A 14,710-nucleotide genomic window follows, 5' to 3' on the forward strand; every position below is an offset into this window, starting at 1 on the left:
TTAAAGCAAGAGCACTCTGGGGCACTGTCTATCAGCTACACCCAGAGTAAGTCAGAAAATCAAACTTGGGGTTGCCACTCAGGAAATAGGGCGCTAGGCACTTAGATGATTAACAAAGAAAAGCAGTGTGATCCTGTAGTTTCAAAACTATCAATCTCTTCTGGGATACGCTCACTGAAATTAGGCATTATTCGATATTCCCTTCTTATGTTCTTACCGGCACAGAAACTCTGTCTTGTCCGTGCTCCTAGCGCCTGACACAGTGTCTAGCACACAGCAGATAATAAGCCACTGGCTCAAATATACATGTTCAAAACATCCTACAATAATCCATGGTTACAAACCCCACTCTTTTTATTTTATTTGAGAGAGAAAGAGAGCGTGCGTGTGCGCACACAAGCAGGGAGAGCAGGAGGGAGAGACAGAAGCAGACTCCCCACCAAGCAGGGAGCCCGATGTGGGGCTTGATCCCAGGACCCTGAGTTCATGACCTGAGCCAAAGGCAGATGCTTAACCGATTGAGCCAACCAGGCGCCCTAAACCCCACTCTTTTGCCTTTTTCTACACTTATAAAATCCACCTTCAAATTCCTCCTCCAATTCTCCAATTAAGTGTACCATCTTCAAAGGATGTGTCCTCACAAAATACGAGAGAAACACGAAACTTGGATAAAAATTAAGAGATGTACCATAATTTAACTAGTATCTATTGACAAGCACTTAAGTCATTTCCTATTTTAAACTATTTAATAAACAATGCTGTGCTGTGGGTATGTCTAATTCTTAAAATAGTCATAAAAGTGGAATTGCTAGGTCAAAGAGTCTACACATATAAAATTTTGGTTCCTACAAAAGCAAAACATTTCAGTCAGTTAATGCAATTCAAGGAAGCATGGGGATGCAATGAAGAGAGGCTTTGACCTTCAGGGATAACCACAGCATTAGAGAGCTCTATGTGTATTCAGTGGGAAAACACAGATTCCATTAAGCTAAACAATTTGTGGGCATTTCTGAAAATGACAATCTGAACTTCCTCTCCTACTAAGACAGGTCTGAAGGGCTAAGGAAGATCGGCTGAATCTGGCAATACTCCCCAGCTCCTGTCCCAGTAGCTCCCAGTACATGAAGTGCCCCACTGCGGTTTCGTCACCATGAAGGCAGACTAGGGTTGTTCAGTCGCAGGATTTTAGATCAGAAGAAACCTGTGGGATGCCACCTCCTCACATCCACTGCGCCATCCTTAACAAGACACTTGTACAACCTGCAAAAATGAACTCTGCCTGGGGGGGATTTCAGAAAGTTGCTAACATGGGTTTCATTCAACTTTAAGAGCTGCCATGTGACAAAGGGGTCGGTCAGGAGGTCAAATAACTTGGGGAAGGCTGGATCACGGTGGAGTATCTTGCCTGTAAGGATCCTCATTTTAAAATGCTGATGTGCACTGGGGGGCTCGAGGGGCTCTCTGGAGCATCTGCAGAATGTCACAAGCATCTGGTGCTCCTCACAGGATCACTCCTCGCAGTAGCAACCATAGAGGCACAGGCCTCACTGCTTGGCTCCCCTTGACCAGGAACACAGCCAGACCCTTGTTAAGAACACATCACCTGCTCCCCGGAGTTACTGACTGTGTCACCTGGAGCCTCTTCTGACAGCAGAGGCCACTTGGTCTCCTTGGTACTATGCTCGGCCACAGGCATGATCGTTGGCATAGGTTGAGTGCCCAACCAGTAAATGTTTGCTAAATACTAAAATCCCAATCCTGGAACTGCTGAAAACTACGGTCATCTTATTCCTAATGCACAGAATTTCGGGTGGCACCGTCACACTCTCAGAGCCGCGGTGAAAGAGTACTTCAGAAGAATGTATTTGGCAAAGGCACTGGAAGGCTACTTAACTGCTAGACATTTGCCGCAAAGAAACAGTTATCTTTTAGAATTCTGACCATCTTTGTTCTCCATCTATGAACATTTTCTAAGGCGCCCTAAGGGCTACAACAGCAATTCCCAACCTTAAAATTGTGTTAGGGGCTATTTACAACTAAGTGTAGGAAAATCCACCTTTGTGGTTAACCATTAAACAAGATTAAACAGGCTTTCTAAATGCAGTGTGGTATCCAGGATCAGATCCCAGAATATAAAAAGGACATCACTGGAAAAAATAGAGAAATTCAAATAAAGCCTGTAGTTCATTTAATGGTAGCGTACTAAGTTAATTTCTTAGTTTGGACAAGTAAACCATGGTGATGAGACAGTACATTAGGGAACAATGAATAAAGAGTACATGGGAACTCTCTGTACTATCTTTGCAACTCTTCTGAAAGCCTAAAATTAGTCTAAAATAAAAGGTCTGACATAACCATAATAAAAGGTCTTCAATAACCTTTCAATAAATAGATCTTTCATAGTTATGTGAAAAAAATAAAATAAAATAAAAGGTCTGTGTCCCCTCAAGTTTCATGTGTTAAAATCCTACCGCCCCACCATGTGATGGTACTGGAGGTGGGCCCTTTGGGAGGCGATTAGGTCATGAGAGCAGAATTCTCATGATCAGGACTGGTGCCCTTATAAAAAGACCCCAGAAAGCTCCCTTGCCCCCTTCTGCCGTGTGAGGCTACAGGGAGAAGATGGCTGTTGACGAGGAAGCAGGCCCTCAGGACACCAGATTTGCCAGCACCAAAATCTTGGACTTTCTAGCCTCGAGAACGGTGAAAAATAAACGTCTGTTGTTTAGACATCACCTACTCTGTGGTACTTTTGTTATGGCAGCCCAAACAGACTTCGATAGCTATTTACCCCAAGCCTTTCCAGAGTCCTCAATGTAAAAGATTATGTATTGCTAGGAACAGAGTTTATTTCCCTGCCTGGTCCATATCCTCGAGCTCTGAAATAAGGTTTAGTAACAATATGCTACAGACTTTGGCTCACAGAGTCTTCTCAACTCTGGACAAGAAGTTTTGTTATTGCACTATATGGAGTTGAAAACGAAGCTCCAGTGACCTTCTCCAAGCCACGCAGAATAAATAGACTGAGGGGTCAGTCACAGGTTATGCTTTTTTCCATCCTGGCACACTGACTGCATCATAAAAAAATCAACAGTTAACATCTACAGGGCACACACTACACACGGCAGGCGTTGGTCTCAGTACTTAATATGGGGTTATCATTTAATCTTCACTTCAAAAGAAAAAACAAAAAACATACTTAAACAATCCCATAGCTACAAAAATAAAAAGTAGAAGACATCCAGATGGCCAACAGACACACGGAAAGATGCTCAACATCACAAATCATCAGGGAAATGCAAATCAAAACCACAGTGAGATACCACCTCACACCTGCCAGGATGGCTACAATCAAAAAGACAAGAAATACTAAGTGTTAGCAAGGATGTAAGGGGAAAAAAACCCTTGTACCCTGTTGGTGGGATGTAGATTATTGCAGTCACTGTGGTCAACAGCATGGAAGTTCCTTAAAAAGTGAAAAACAAAAATACCATATGACCCGATAATTCCACTACTGGGTATTTAGCCAAAAAAAAGGAAAACACTAACTTGAAAAGATATACACACTCCTATGTTTATTACATCGTTATTTACAATAGTCAAGATATGAAAGCAACCTAAGTGTCCATCAACGGACGAATGGGAAAGGAAGATGTGGTGAATACACACACACACACACACACACACACACACACACACACACAGGAATATTACACAGCCATAAAAAGGATGAGATCGAGCTTCCGGTTATAGAATGAGTACGTCACAGGAATAAAAGGCACAGCATAAGGAATATGGTCAATGATACTGTGATAGTGTTGTATGGAGACAGATGGGAGCTATACTTGTGGTGAGCACAGCATAGTGTATAAATTTATCAAAGCACTATGTTGTACACCCGAAACTCATGTAACATTGTGTGTCAACTATGCTCAAAGAAAAAAATTTTAAAATAAATAAAAGATTTAAAAATACAAGTACTAAGTCTCTCGAATTTTTTCCCAAGTACCCCACTGGCAGAGCAGAGCTAAATAGGAGACACTCTACTCCAGGAATCTGAGTGGACAGCCAGGAGCAGCCTGTGGGAGGAGCTGACGTTCTTTGAATGTTCACTGTTTTCCTTTAAAACTCAAGTACATTTTACACATTTCAAAATGAAGTCCACACTTACTTGACAATAAAATGGTTCTACGTATTTGCCAAGTCGATTTCTTAACTTCTTCCTCAAGAATCTTCCAGAAAAATGACTGCCTGAGGCAAGATGCACCTCATTCAGCCCATGGGGCACTGCCTCATAATGTAACTCGGCCTGTCAGTTCTACATAGAGGCCAGGCCTGGGCACTCACTAGGGTCCCCTCCAACCATCTGAGGCTTGGACCCCGCCCCACTGCTGGCCCACCACACACACACAGGTGAGAAACGTGATAATGACCAGGTATTCCCCAGGTTCAAAACACATCTGTCCCAGGGCCCGGCCTGCTTACCCAGGGGCTCTGTGTCCTTCTGGTCGGCCTTCTTGTGCACCATAGCTGGGTATGTGACTGTCAGCTTGCTGTTGTGCTCCTTTCGGACAACTGATCGCCCGGTCCTACATGTGAGAACAGTTGTGACTCAGGAGAGAAAAACCTCAACACGACATTGAGTAATAGCTGTGAGTGACTGGCCAGAGGCTTCTGGGGAAAGGGGGGAGGCAAGAGCCCGATACTCACTTGCAGTGGGGACACCGCTTAGCAGTCATATGTGCCTTCCAGAAGTAAGCAATGAGTTTGCTCTTGCTCTCACAAACATTTTTCACCTGTTGAGAAAGGGCAAAGAACCTTGCAGTACCATTTGAAGAACGCTGGAGTACAGTTTTTATCTTTAAAAAAAAAAAACAACAACAACAGAGGAAGCCATTCTCTTTCTTAAACAACATTCTCCACAGAACCCTAATATAACCAAATTCTGCCCATTACTGAGTGACTTCTTTAAGCCTTAAATTTCCTCAACCATAACATGAGAATAAGAATACCTCACCAAGCTGTTACTGAGAGCTCATGAATGGGGGGGCGGGGCTTGGAATACAGTAAATCCTGAAGAAATGCTAGTTAATTTGAAAAAAAACCTCTCCATATGCTGCCAGCATGCCCTCCCAGCTGCCTCCCTTGGATGGCCCTCAGGATCCTAAGAGAGGCACATTCGCAATTAAGCTACATGAATGGGTCTGAGCCTGGCTGCAAATGAAACCTTCCTGGGGGCTCTACCCCAGACCAATGAAATCAGAATCTTGGGTATGAAACTTGGGTGTAAGGTGGATTAGATTTTAACATGAGATTGAAAGATGAGTACAGCTTGATTAGCTATGCCATTCGTTCATCCATGGAACTAACACTTACACTCATGCTGTGGGGGCAGGGGAGGTGAGGAGGGAGCAATGGTTTACAGTGTTGGAAAGAGAAAGAAGAAAGGCACGCGGACACCACTCAAAGTGAAACAGTATATACAACAACCTTGCCGGACACTGTACCTGCAGCACCTAATGGCATGGAATCCGCTCATAGGTCCTTCAGGCATGCATTAAAGAAGGGACAGTGGGCAACTTGTGATGTCACAGGCCTCTAAGAGGCAAAACTGGGCTTCAAACCCAGGTCTGCCTTGGGGAAGCCAAGAGTACACATGAATGACAGCATACAGGGATCTGTGATAATTACGCTAAAAACCAAAAAAAACGAAAATGAGTGAGACACAATAACTCACATGTGCACCGTGGGATCCCAACTGATTGTTCTGTACAATTTTGGCTGTATACTGTTCTAACTCTTCCTGAATTTCAAAGGCAGTAGGATCAGCATTTTCTTCTAGAAACTGAAAAACAGAGAAAAACCATACTACTGAAATAAAGCAAGCATATGATTGGCAGCATCACGGGGACCAGCCTCTCCCAGGGTGGGACGGTTTAGTTCAAGCGAAGAGAAGGAAACTTCATGCTGCGTTGCATTTTCAGAACAGTGAAGCAACACTGCTGTTAAAAAAAAAAAGGGGGGGGTGCCTGGGTGGCACAGCGGTTAAGCGTCTGCCTTCGGCTCAGGGCGTGATCCCGGCGTTGTGGGATCGAGCCCCACATCAGGCTCCTCTGCTATGAGCCTGCTTCTTCCTCTCCCACTCCCCCTGATTGTGTTCCCTCTTTCGCTGGCTGTCTCTATCTCTGTCAAATAAATAAATAAAATCTTTAAAAAAAAAATCAAAAATATCTTGCTTCCAACAATGGTGAGCTAAGTTATTCAGACCAAACCTAAAGCTGTAAAGAACCAACACAGGATACAATACTAAAAAATACTTAAAGCTCCGAAGAGCTGACAGGACAGTGAAGAACAGGCAGATGGAACTAAAGGGGAGCCAGGAAGCTAGGAGGTCAAACAGCACGGGGGCCATCTTTGCTCTGATGCAGGGCTGTGGCACGGCGCAGCGCCAGGGTGGCCCACAGTGCAGTTATGCACCCCTGCAGAAGGCACTGCCAGACTTCCACGATGCTCCCTGGAGCTGCACGACATGGCAGTCCTAACCTTGGGTGCATTTTCCAACTCGCCCATTTTGAACTTTTCACTTCGAAGACCTTAAATGATGATAAAGGGGACAGAAATCAGGGCCCAGAGTTAGTTCAAGGGCAGAACTCTACCAGATACCTTCCCATCCCACAAACACAGGAAGCTGGGAACCCAGAAGGTTACACCCTTAGGAACCAGACTGGGCCTGACTGAACTGCAGCCTGGATTCCAAATGCCTGGGCAGCCTAGCAAGCCCTCAGCTTTGAACCAGCCTATGATGGTCCCAGGCCACCATGTACATGGCAGAAAAAATAGGAATCCTCTCTGGAGAAAGGCAGTATCATCCTAGGCCTCAAATTAGTCCTACCAAGAATTATTCTAAGTACAATGATTAAAAAACCCCAAAACACCAGTCAAAAATAAAACACAAGGGGCGCCTGGATGGCACAGCGGTTAAGCGTCTGCCTTCGGCTCAGGGTGTGATCCTGGCGTTATGGGATCGAGCCCCACATCAGGCTCCTCTGCTATGAGCCTGCTTCTTCCTCTCCCACTCCCCCTGCTTGTGTTCCCTCTCTCGCTGGCTGTCTCTCTCTCTGTCAAATAAATAAATAAAATCTTTAAAAAATAAATAAATAAATAAAAAATAAAACACAAGGACAGAGGAGACAGGGTTTCTGGGGACTTGGACAGTATCCTGACAATGAAGGTGACCGTATGGGTGATGGTTACTTTGTAACTATTTGTTAGACTATGTTACACTGTGTATATTTTACATAAAAAAATTTTTATGGTAGTAAGCATCATGAATTTTATGCCAACAAATCTGAAACTTTACATGAAATGGACTAGAAAAATACCTAGAAAAATAGAATTTACTCTGAGTAAAGTTTTGAGAAGATCCTCCTCTCTCTCTCTCTCTCAGACAAATTTGATTTTGGATTCATTTTTTGGCTCTGTTCCCTGGAAACCACATATGCTTACCTGTGCATACCAAACTTCTAACTCCAGTCCAACACCGTAGGATTAATTCTGGATCTTTTCTCTCCTGTATTCGTAACTCCCTTCTCTAAAAGTGTGAAATCTGGCCTGCCTCATCCTTAAAATATGTACTTATTGGGTCAATCCCCCTCCCTGTATGTAACCCCTCTCCCATCACTGCTGCCACCCCTCCCATGCATGGATCCCTCTCATTTGACTTGGGGTCACACCCCACTCTAGGCCACCCTCCTTGTGGAACCCCTTCCTCATCTTATTTGGATGCTCACATCCCTCAAAGGGCCATCCAGCGTGGGCACTCACCCCTTACGCTGAGCTCTTATCCCTAAATGAACATCTTCCTCACCCTATGTGAGCTCTGACGTTCCATGCTGGGCGGCCCACACCTGCAGGGATGTTCTCCTCTTGCAGGCTTTTCTCCTCTTGCTCGGGCTCTGACAACCCACCTAAGGCTATACCTCTGGGAACAGTCCCATCTGCTCTGTCCACCTAATGTCTTTAAGACTAAATTATTCAGGAAAGAGAAGTCAAAAGGAAAGGTAAAAGGTTCCCCTTGTGACAAGAAACAGGACAAGGATGCCCGCTACCTCTTCAACAGTAATGTAAATCCTAGCCACCAAAATAAGAAAAAGAAACAAAACGTATAAGGGCTGGAAAGAAACAAAACTGCCATTATCCACAGATAAGGCTGTGTTGAAAATCGACAAGAATCTATGGGTAAAGCATTAGAATTAATGAATCTTTTGCTAGGTTGTTTCAGACAAAAATCTGTACACAAAAATCACTAATATTTTGATCTACAAACAGAAAATGAATTTTATATAAGATACTTAATACTAGCACCAGAAAATCTGAAGGAATTTTGTATCACAAAGAGAAAAATGTCTCTATGATAGATTCGGTGTCCCCATCTGATCCAAGTGATCACTCAGCATTACCAATAATGAAACCACCTGGCAGCATGCGCCTCCTGAAATGACAAAGTACGACGTATCTCACGTGGTACAGGCTGTATTCTTACCAAAATGGGAATCTAGTTAAGAAATAATCAGACAAATCCCGAATGCGAGAAGTCCTACAAGACAACTGGCTTTGAGTCTTCAAAAAAGTTAATACCATGAAAAACAATTTTCTGCATTAAAACAGACCCAAGAAATGTAACAATCCAAAGCAATGCTTAAGCCTCCACTGGCTCCCAGGTCCAGGAAAAAAACGCACTGATAGGTAAAATGGTATTTCAATGTTGTTTTCGCTAACATTTCTTCAATTTCTCTTATGGCTTCATGTTTTCACACCTCGCTACTGGTACGTAGTTGTAAGACGTAAAGACCAAACATTCTGGTGACTATAGGATGACAAGTCTAGGGACAACACACAAATGGGTCTGTTTTCAGTGCTTTGGCTTGCCTGATTTCCATGACAGCCACCACCCACCTACCCTGTTCAGAATTCTCTCAAGCTCGAAGACTGCTTGTAGGGCACCCACTTCCAGAACTCGAAGCTGGCAGACTAAGAGGTGAATCACAGCCCGGGGGCAGGTCAGCATGTGACAGTTTAAACAGGAGCCCCGGAGCAGCAGGTAGAGTTTCTGAAGAGAGGGAAGAAAAAGCAGGATAATTAGAAAGACACATAACAAATCAAAGTAATTTTCAACGTATTTAAGTTTTTTGTTTTTATGTAGCCAGTTTATTCTTTTGAGAATTCCACTTCTGGGGCACCTGGGTGGCTTTGTCACTTAAGTGTCCGACGCTTGATTTTTGGCTCAGGTCATGATCTCAGGGTCAAGGGATCCAGCCCACAGTAGGGCTCTGCACTCAATGGGGAGCCTGCTCAAGATTCTCTTCCTCTCTCTCTGCCCTTCCCCTGGCTCACGTGTGTGCACACACTCTCTAGATAAATAAAATCTCAAAAAAAAAAAATTCCACTTCCCCTGATATACCTGGAAAGACCTCTGTGACCCTATGAACTAGATAAATATTCCTGTATATTTCTTATCGTTTCATTTTAATCCCTTAAAAGTTGAAATTTACCCTGGCTCTGAGGTAGAGCACTACTTTCATTTTACTTAACTAAGTACTAGATACTAATTTTAGTATTTAAATACTTAATTTAAAATATTTACTATTTAAGGGGCACCTGGCTGGCTCAGTTGGTGGAGCACGCAACTCTTGATCTGGGGGTTGTGAGTTTCAGCCCCATGTTTAGTGTAAACATTACTTAAAAATAAAATCTTTAAATAAATAAATAAAATATTTAACATTCAAAATATTTAGTATTTAAATATATACCAAACTTAAGTTTAGTTAAATATTTGGTATTTAAGTAAATACTGTATTTAAGACAATTCTTTTCTCAATGCGATTAACAGATAAAAACCACGAACAGTGTCATCTACAGAGTTTAAAACAGATCCTGGAGGCTAGGTTAACTGACCAAAAAAGCTGAAAATACACAAGTAGGACTCTAGACAGGAGTCTCAGTCTTAGCTCACTGTCTGACCTTCTGGGGTTCGCTCCTCTTGCAACTAAGCAAAAGCCTACAAACCCACTAGAAGAGCTCAGGGAAGGCTTGGAGAATTCCAGAAGTCCTTCTATTGCCAGGGAGGCTTTGCCTAGATTTCTGAAGGGCACAAAGCCCCTGAAACCTGAGATGTAGGGGATAAATTCCAATGCTTTTTTCCCATGTGAACAGAACCAAGCTGTGGCTCTTCTCAACTGCAATCAAACTGAAATTCATTACAGGCCAAGTTGAATTTATTTGATTTGGCTCCTCAAGATTTTAAATCTCATGGAAGAGAGTACTTTAATTCCGTGTCTAGAGCTGGACACCTCTTGTGTGGCCAGGGGTGACACTCCCAGATCCCACCAGCAGCCCCGAGACCCACACATATAGAGCAGCCCAGGGGAGAACGTACATCAAAGAGGAGAGGATTATACACCGTGAGCGGAAGCTCAATGTGGCCCAGGTGGCCAGAGCAGTTGCTGAAGTCCTGCACGCAGGTGGAGCACACCTCTTTGGAATCCGCAGGGCCCAAAGCTAAATCATACAGGCCATTCACCGACGGGTTCCCCAGGCTGTCCAGGTAACGAGGGTTTGTGATGGACTTCACACTTAATTTCCTAAGGAGATAAAAGAAAGACCAAGGGAAAACTAAGGTTACCTAACTTCTTGGATGTTTCTTCTTTGGTGCTTCGGAGTTAAATGATTTCATGTTTGTTTCCTCAGCCATGCTGACAGCGTCAGAGTGTAGAATCTGTGTATGCCTTGCTCACCGCTGCAGCTTAACACTTACCAGAGCCTGCAGACAACAGCTGCTGGATAAACACATGCTTAACAAACAAGAGTGGTGAAATATTTACCCATTTAGTGCAAATCTTGCATTGAATACAATGGAGACTGTTTACAAATAGTTAAGTACCTGCACATGCTACATGCTTTACAAGCAGCATTTAGTCTGACTTTAACCCTCTGAGGGGGCATCACTATATGCATTTTTCCGAGGAGGAAACTGAGGGTCAGAACAGTTAGGTGATTTAATCCAGGTAACACAACCAGGATTGGGGGGAGGACAGAGGCAGGATATGGACCACACTTAACTCCAAACCCCACATAGTTCAATAAAGAAATGCTAATCCAATAATCCCTGCATGTAGAAGTAGTAAATTGAAGTTAAACACAAATATGCAAAACTTTGAGAAGTGTAACCTGTTTCACTAAAAGTTTATCACAGTATTTTATGTTTGGTTTAAAGGGGGCTCCCATAGGACACCTAACTACTTTTACCAAAGTACATTCATGCCGAATTTGCTTTTTAATTTTTTTTTGACTTTGGAAATAAAGACAATTATCTAAATTTCACAACCTAGAAAAAAACACTGATAACATTCATAGACATATCTCTGGATATATTTTTAAAAACATAACTGGGATCATTTGTTATTTCTAGCATTGCATTCGTCTATTTTCACTTAGCATTAAATGAGTGTTTTTGTGTCACTAAAGTTCTTTGGAAACATAATTCTTAAGAGTTATAAAATCTTTTATTATGTGGCTATTAATAATTCATTTAACCAAACTCTATTTTAAATAAGCTTCTGAAACCTATCTGCATAAAGATTTTTGCACAGGATACTTCAAACTTTTAACTATGGCCTAAAAATATAATTATTTCCTCAGTGGAGTGGAATCCCTGAATCAAAGGGTGCAAAATGTTTGAAACTCCTGATATATTCTGCTGCCTTGCATTCTAGAAAAGGTGAGCTAATAGTAGATTGCCTGTCTTCACTAGCACTGAATCCTAGCACTTAAAAAATCTTTCCAGGGGCTCCCAGCTGCCTCAGTCAGTAAAGCAGGTGACTCCTGATCTCAGGGTCATGAGTTCAAGCCCCATGTTGGACATGGAGCCTACTTAAAAAAAAAAAAAAAATTGTTTAAATCTTTCTAAATTTCAGGTGGAAAAATGCTACTCCACTCTCACATTAATTTTTTATTTCTTTCAAGTTGTTTTAGTCCTTTACTTATTCTGAACTGAAATCTTAATGTTTTCATTACTGTACTACATGAGTTCCTCACACGAGGACATTAATCTTTTACTATGATGGTGGCAAATACTTTTCCCAGTTTATAATTTGGCTTTTGTTATTTTTCACATTAAAGGTTTAAAAATTCTTTTAACAGCTTCGTTGAGATATAACTCACATACTACACAATTCATCCTTTTAAAGTGTACACTCAATGGTTTTTAGCATATTTAGAGTTGTACAATTATCACCAGTCTATTTATTCTCATCCCCACTAAGAGAAACCCTGTACCCATTAGATGTCATTCTCTCTGTCACAGAAATAAAACAGCCTGAAAACAGTAAGGTCCTGCAAATAAACAGAGTTCCGAGGGTGTGGTTAAGACTGCCGAATGCTATGATGATCAAAATGGGGACTTAAGAGAGTCCCCTTGATTTAGTAATAGGCAAAGAATATACAGGGTCCTAGCAAAGAGAAGCTGTCGCTTTCAAAGAGTCTTGAAGGATAACCATTTTGACTAATTATGTGTTTAACCACATCAGGGACGTTACCGCTCCACAAACGCTGGTTAATTACCAAAGAAATTGATGGACACTAAAGTTGCAACCTGGAAACTCCTCCTCCCCAGCGCAGACACTAATCTAGCCCCTCCGGGTTCTAGGCAGTGCACACCAACCCAAGACGTTTCTGGAACTACGGGTCCCAATAGGCCACGCGCCGGACAACCACTGACTCGAGGACACACTGAGCGCAAGACCTTTTGGGAATAGTAGTTTACGGCGCCGACCTCAACATGCAGACTCTGCATGCTTCCCACCAACTCCTTACTTGAGTTCGTCGGCCGAATACATCCCGAAGGAAATGCCCTGCAGCCTTCGCCAGGGCATGTTCTTTGAGCCCAACATCCTCCAGGTAAGATTCGAGTTCTGACACCCAGAGAGAGGTTCCACTCACCACCGGCAACTTAATTCAGCCTCAAGCCTGACGCCACCATGTGATTTAAAATGCGCTTGCGCGCGAGAAAAATCTCGCTGGTTTGAGATTCACGTGGACGAGACCACTTCCACTGTAGGGGGGGAAATAATTTGATGACTTTCGCTTGCCCTCTAATTTTGAAAATATAGAAGACATATGAGTTACTGAAATAATAGTTTCGGAAAATTTCTTCGAGGTAGATGGGGCGTTTTGAGGCTTTAACTTCCATAACAAAGTCTTTCAAACCACGAGCTTTTTTAACCTCCTAATTCTTGATCGCTTTTGTCTTGTTCCATCTCAGCCAATAGCCGAGCTGTTCCCCGCCCCCTCTTGGTGATGCTGAAGGTCGAGGTCACGCTTTCCCAGCATGCTACGCGAAGAAGCCAAAGATGGCGGCCGTAGCGACGGGTAGGTGGCTGCGGTTCCGCTGCAAGCTTTGGCTGACCCTAATGGGTCAGCGGGCAGGTCCGTGTGGACAGGCCCCCAGTTGCAGGTAAGACACGCATGGAGAATCCAAGAGAAAGACCCCCCTTGCCATCTTAGTCCTCTTGTGTCAGCTTTTCCCTTAGACCTGGGGAGCTAGGTACAATGGAGCGGGATGCGCATGCGCAATTTCGCGGCCGCGTGCTTAGCGCGGCACGCGGCGCTGGAGTCCTGGAAAAGGCTTGAGATTCATTTGTTAGGGCGTTACTTTTTGGGTGGCTGGCTTATCCTAGAATTAAGAACTGTTGCCACGATTAGGATCCTGCTCTCGTGGAGCTTGCGTTTTAGTGAATGTGGCTACTATCAACCCTGTCCCGAGTTTTAAAAAACAGTAAAGTATGCTTCCTTATTCTTTTTATCAAACGGGGAACTGTGAAGATTTTCCCAAATTAAAGGCACTTTATGAGGGCCACTGTGTGCTGGATGTTGTGGGGATGCTTGGCCAAAGAAATTATTCAGGTCTTCATAAAAACAAGGAAGTCTAAAAGATTTGAGCGCAGGCTTTGGATTGCTGTGATTGTCATACCTGAAAGTATGTATTTAATTTTTTTCACTAATTACAAACTGGTGGTGTGGAAATAGAGTCACTGATTTGTAATGAAAAGTTGGGAAAACCCCAATTTTGGATTCGATGTTTGCCAGTTTTTTAGTTGGTTAATGGACAGATTTTCTCTTGTAGACTGTAGCTAGTAATAACCAACCAAAAAAATGGTGAGGAATAAGTGAGCTGTGTAACTTCAGGTATACGTCTTATGTGCGATACCTTCACATAGATTGTCAAAAAAGGAGATGCTCCACCTGGTACTGTAGGAGTGTTAATGCTGTTGTCCATCCCAATCCTTTTCCTGGTAGTGCCACTGTTGACATTTTTCTGTTCATTTCCTTTCCCTGACAGCAGCATCTCTTCCTCTGCATTTACCCAGAGGACCACAGTGGTCACTATATCCGCATATCAAGAAAGACAGCATGTTTTGAAAGCATTGATCTCTCTCTGAAGTTGATCCTTAGCAGAAAAGTATCGTTTTAAAATGAAGGCTGAAACCACGTACCGGTAGAGAAAGTGAATTTTCTATCTAATCACATTCTGGCAATTTTAGGAATGGTACCAATGCCATGTAGAAAGGGAATACATATTTTTACTGTATTTCTTAGTGTTACCAGAACATTTTAAAACTCAGTCATGGGTCAGTGACTATATTTTGGATAAAAA

The 14,710-nt window shown here is 42.9% G+C and overlaps 2 protein-coding genes across 3 annotated transcripts in view; one reads left to right on the forward strand and one right to left on the reverse strand.

The window, feature by feature from the left end:
- Positions 1 to 13,040, reverse strand: part of POLR1A (RNA polymerase I subunit A) — a 78,986-nt gene extending 65,946 nt beyond the window's left edge. The window contains exons 1-6 of the mRNA XM_045808858.2: positions 12,871 to 13,040; positions 10,436 to 10,640; positions 8,960 to 9,109; positions 5,738 to 5,845; positions 4,711 to 4,796; positions 4,486 to 4,589 (exon numbers count right to left, since the gene is read on the reverse strand). Coding sequence (XP_045664814.2) covers positions 4,486 to 4,589; positions 4,711 to 4,796; positions 5,738 to 5,845; positions 8,960 to 9,109; positions 10,436 to 10,640; positions 12,871 to 12,947 — 730 coding nt within the window. The 5' untranslated portion in view covers positions 12,948 to 13,040. The remainder of the gene's footprint in view (positions 1 to 4,485; positions 4,590 to 4,710; positions 4,797 to 5,737; positions 5,846 to 8,959; positions 9,110 to 10,435; positions 10,641 to 12,870) is intronic.
- Positions 13,041 to 13,376: 336 nt separating this feature from the next.
- The window catches only part of PTCD3 (pentatricopeptide repeat domain 3), a 30,881-nt gene continuing 29,547 nt past the window's right edge, over positions 13,377 to 14,710 (forward strand). For both annotated transcript variants that reach the window (XM_045808862.2, XM_045808863.2), the window contains exon 1: positions 13,377 to 13,510. In XM_045808862.2, the coding sequence (XP_045664818.2) occupies positions 13,407 to 13,510 (104 nt within the window). In that variant the 5' untranslated portion in view covers positions 13,377 to 13,406. The remainder of the gene's footprint in view (positions 13,511 to 14,710) is intronic.

This window comes from Ursus americanus, chromosome 7, assembly GCF_024610735.1.
Source record: "Ursus americanus isolate L20-20 chromosome 7, mUrsAme1.1.p, whole genome shotgun sequence".
Classification (NCBI taxonomy): domain Eukaryota; kingdom Metazoa; phylum Chordata; class Mammalia; order Carnivora; family Ursidae; genus Ursus; species Ursus americanus.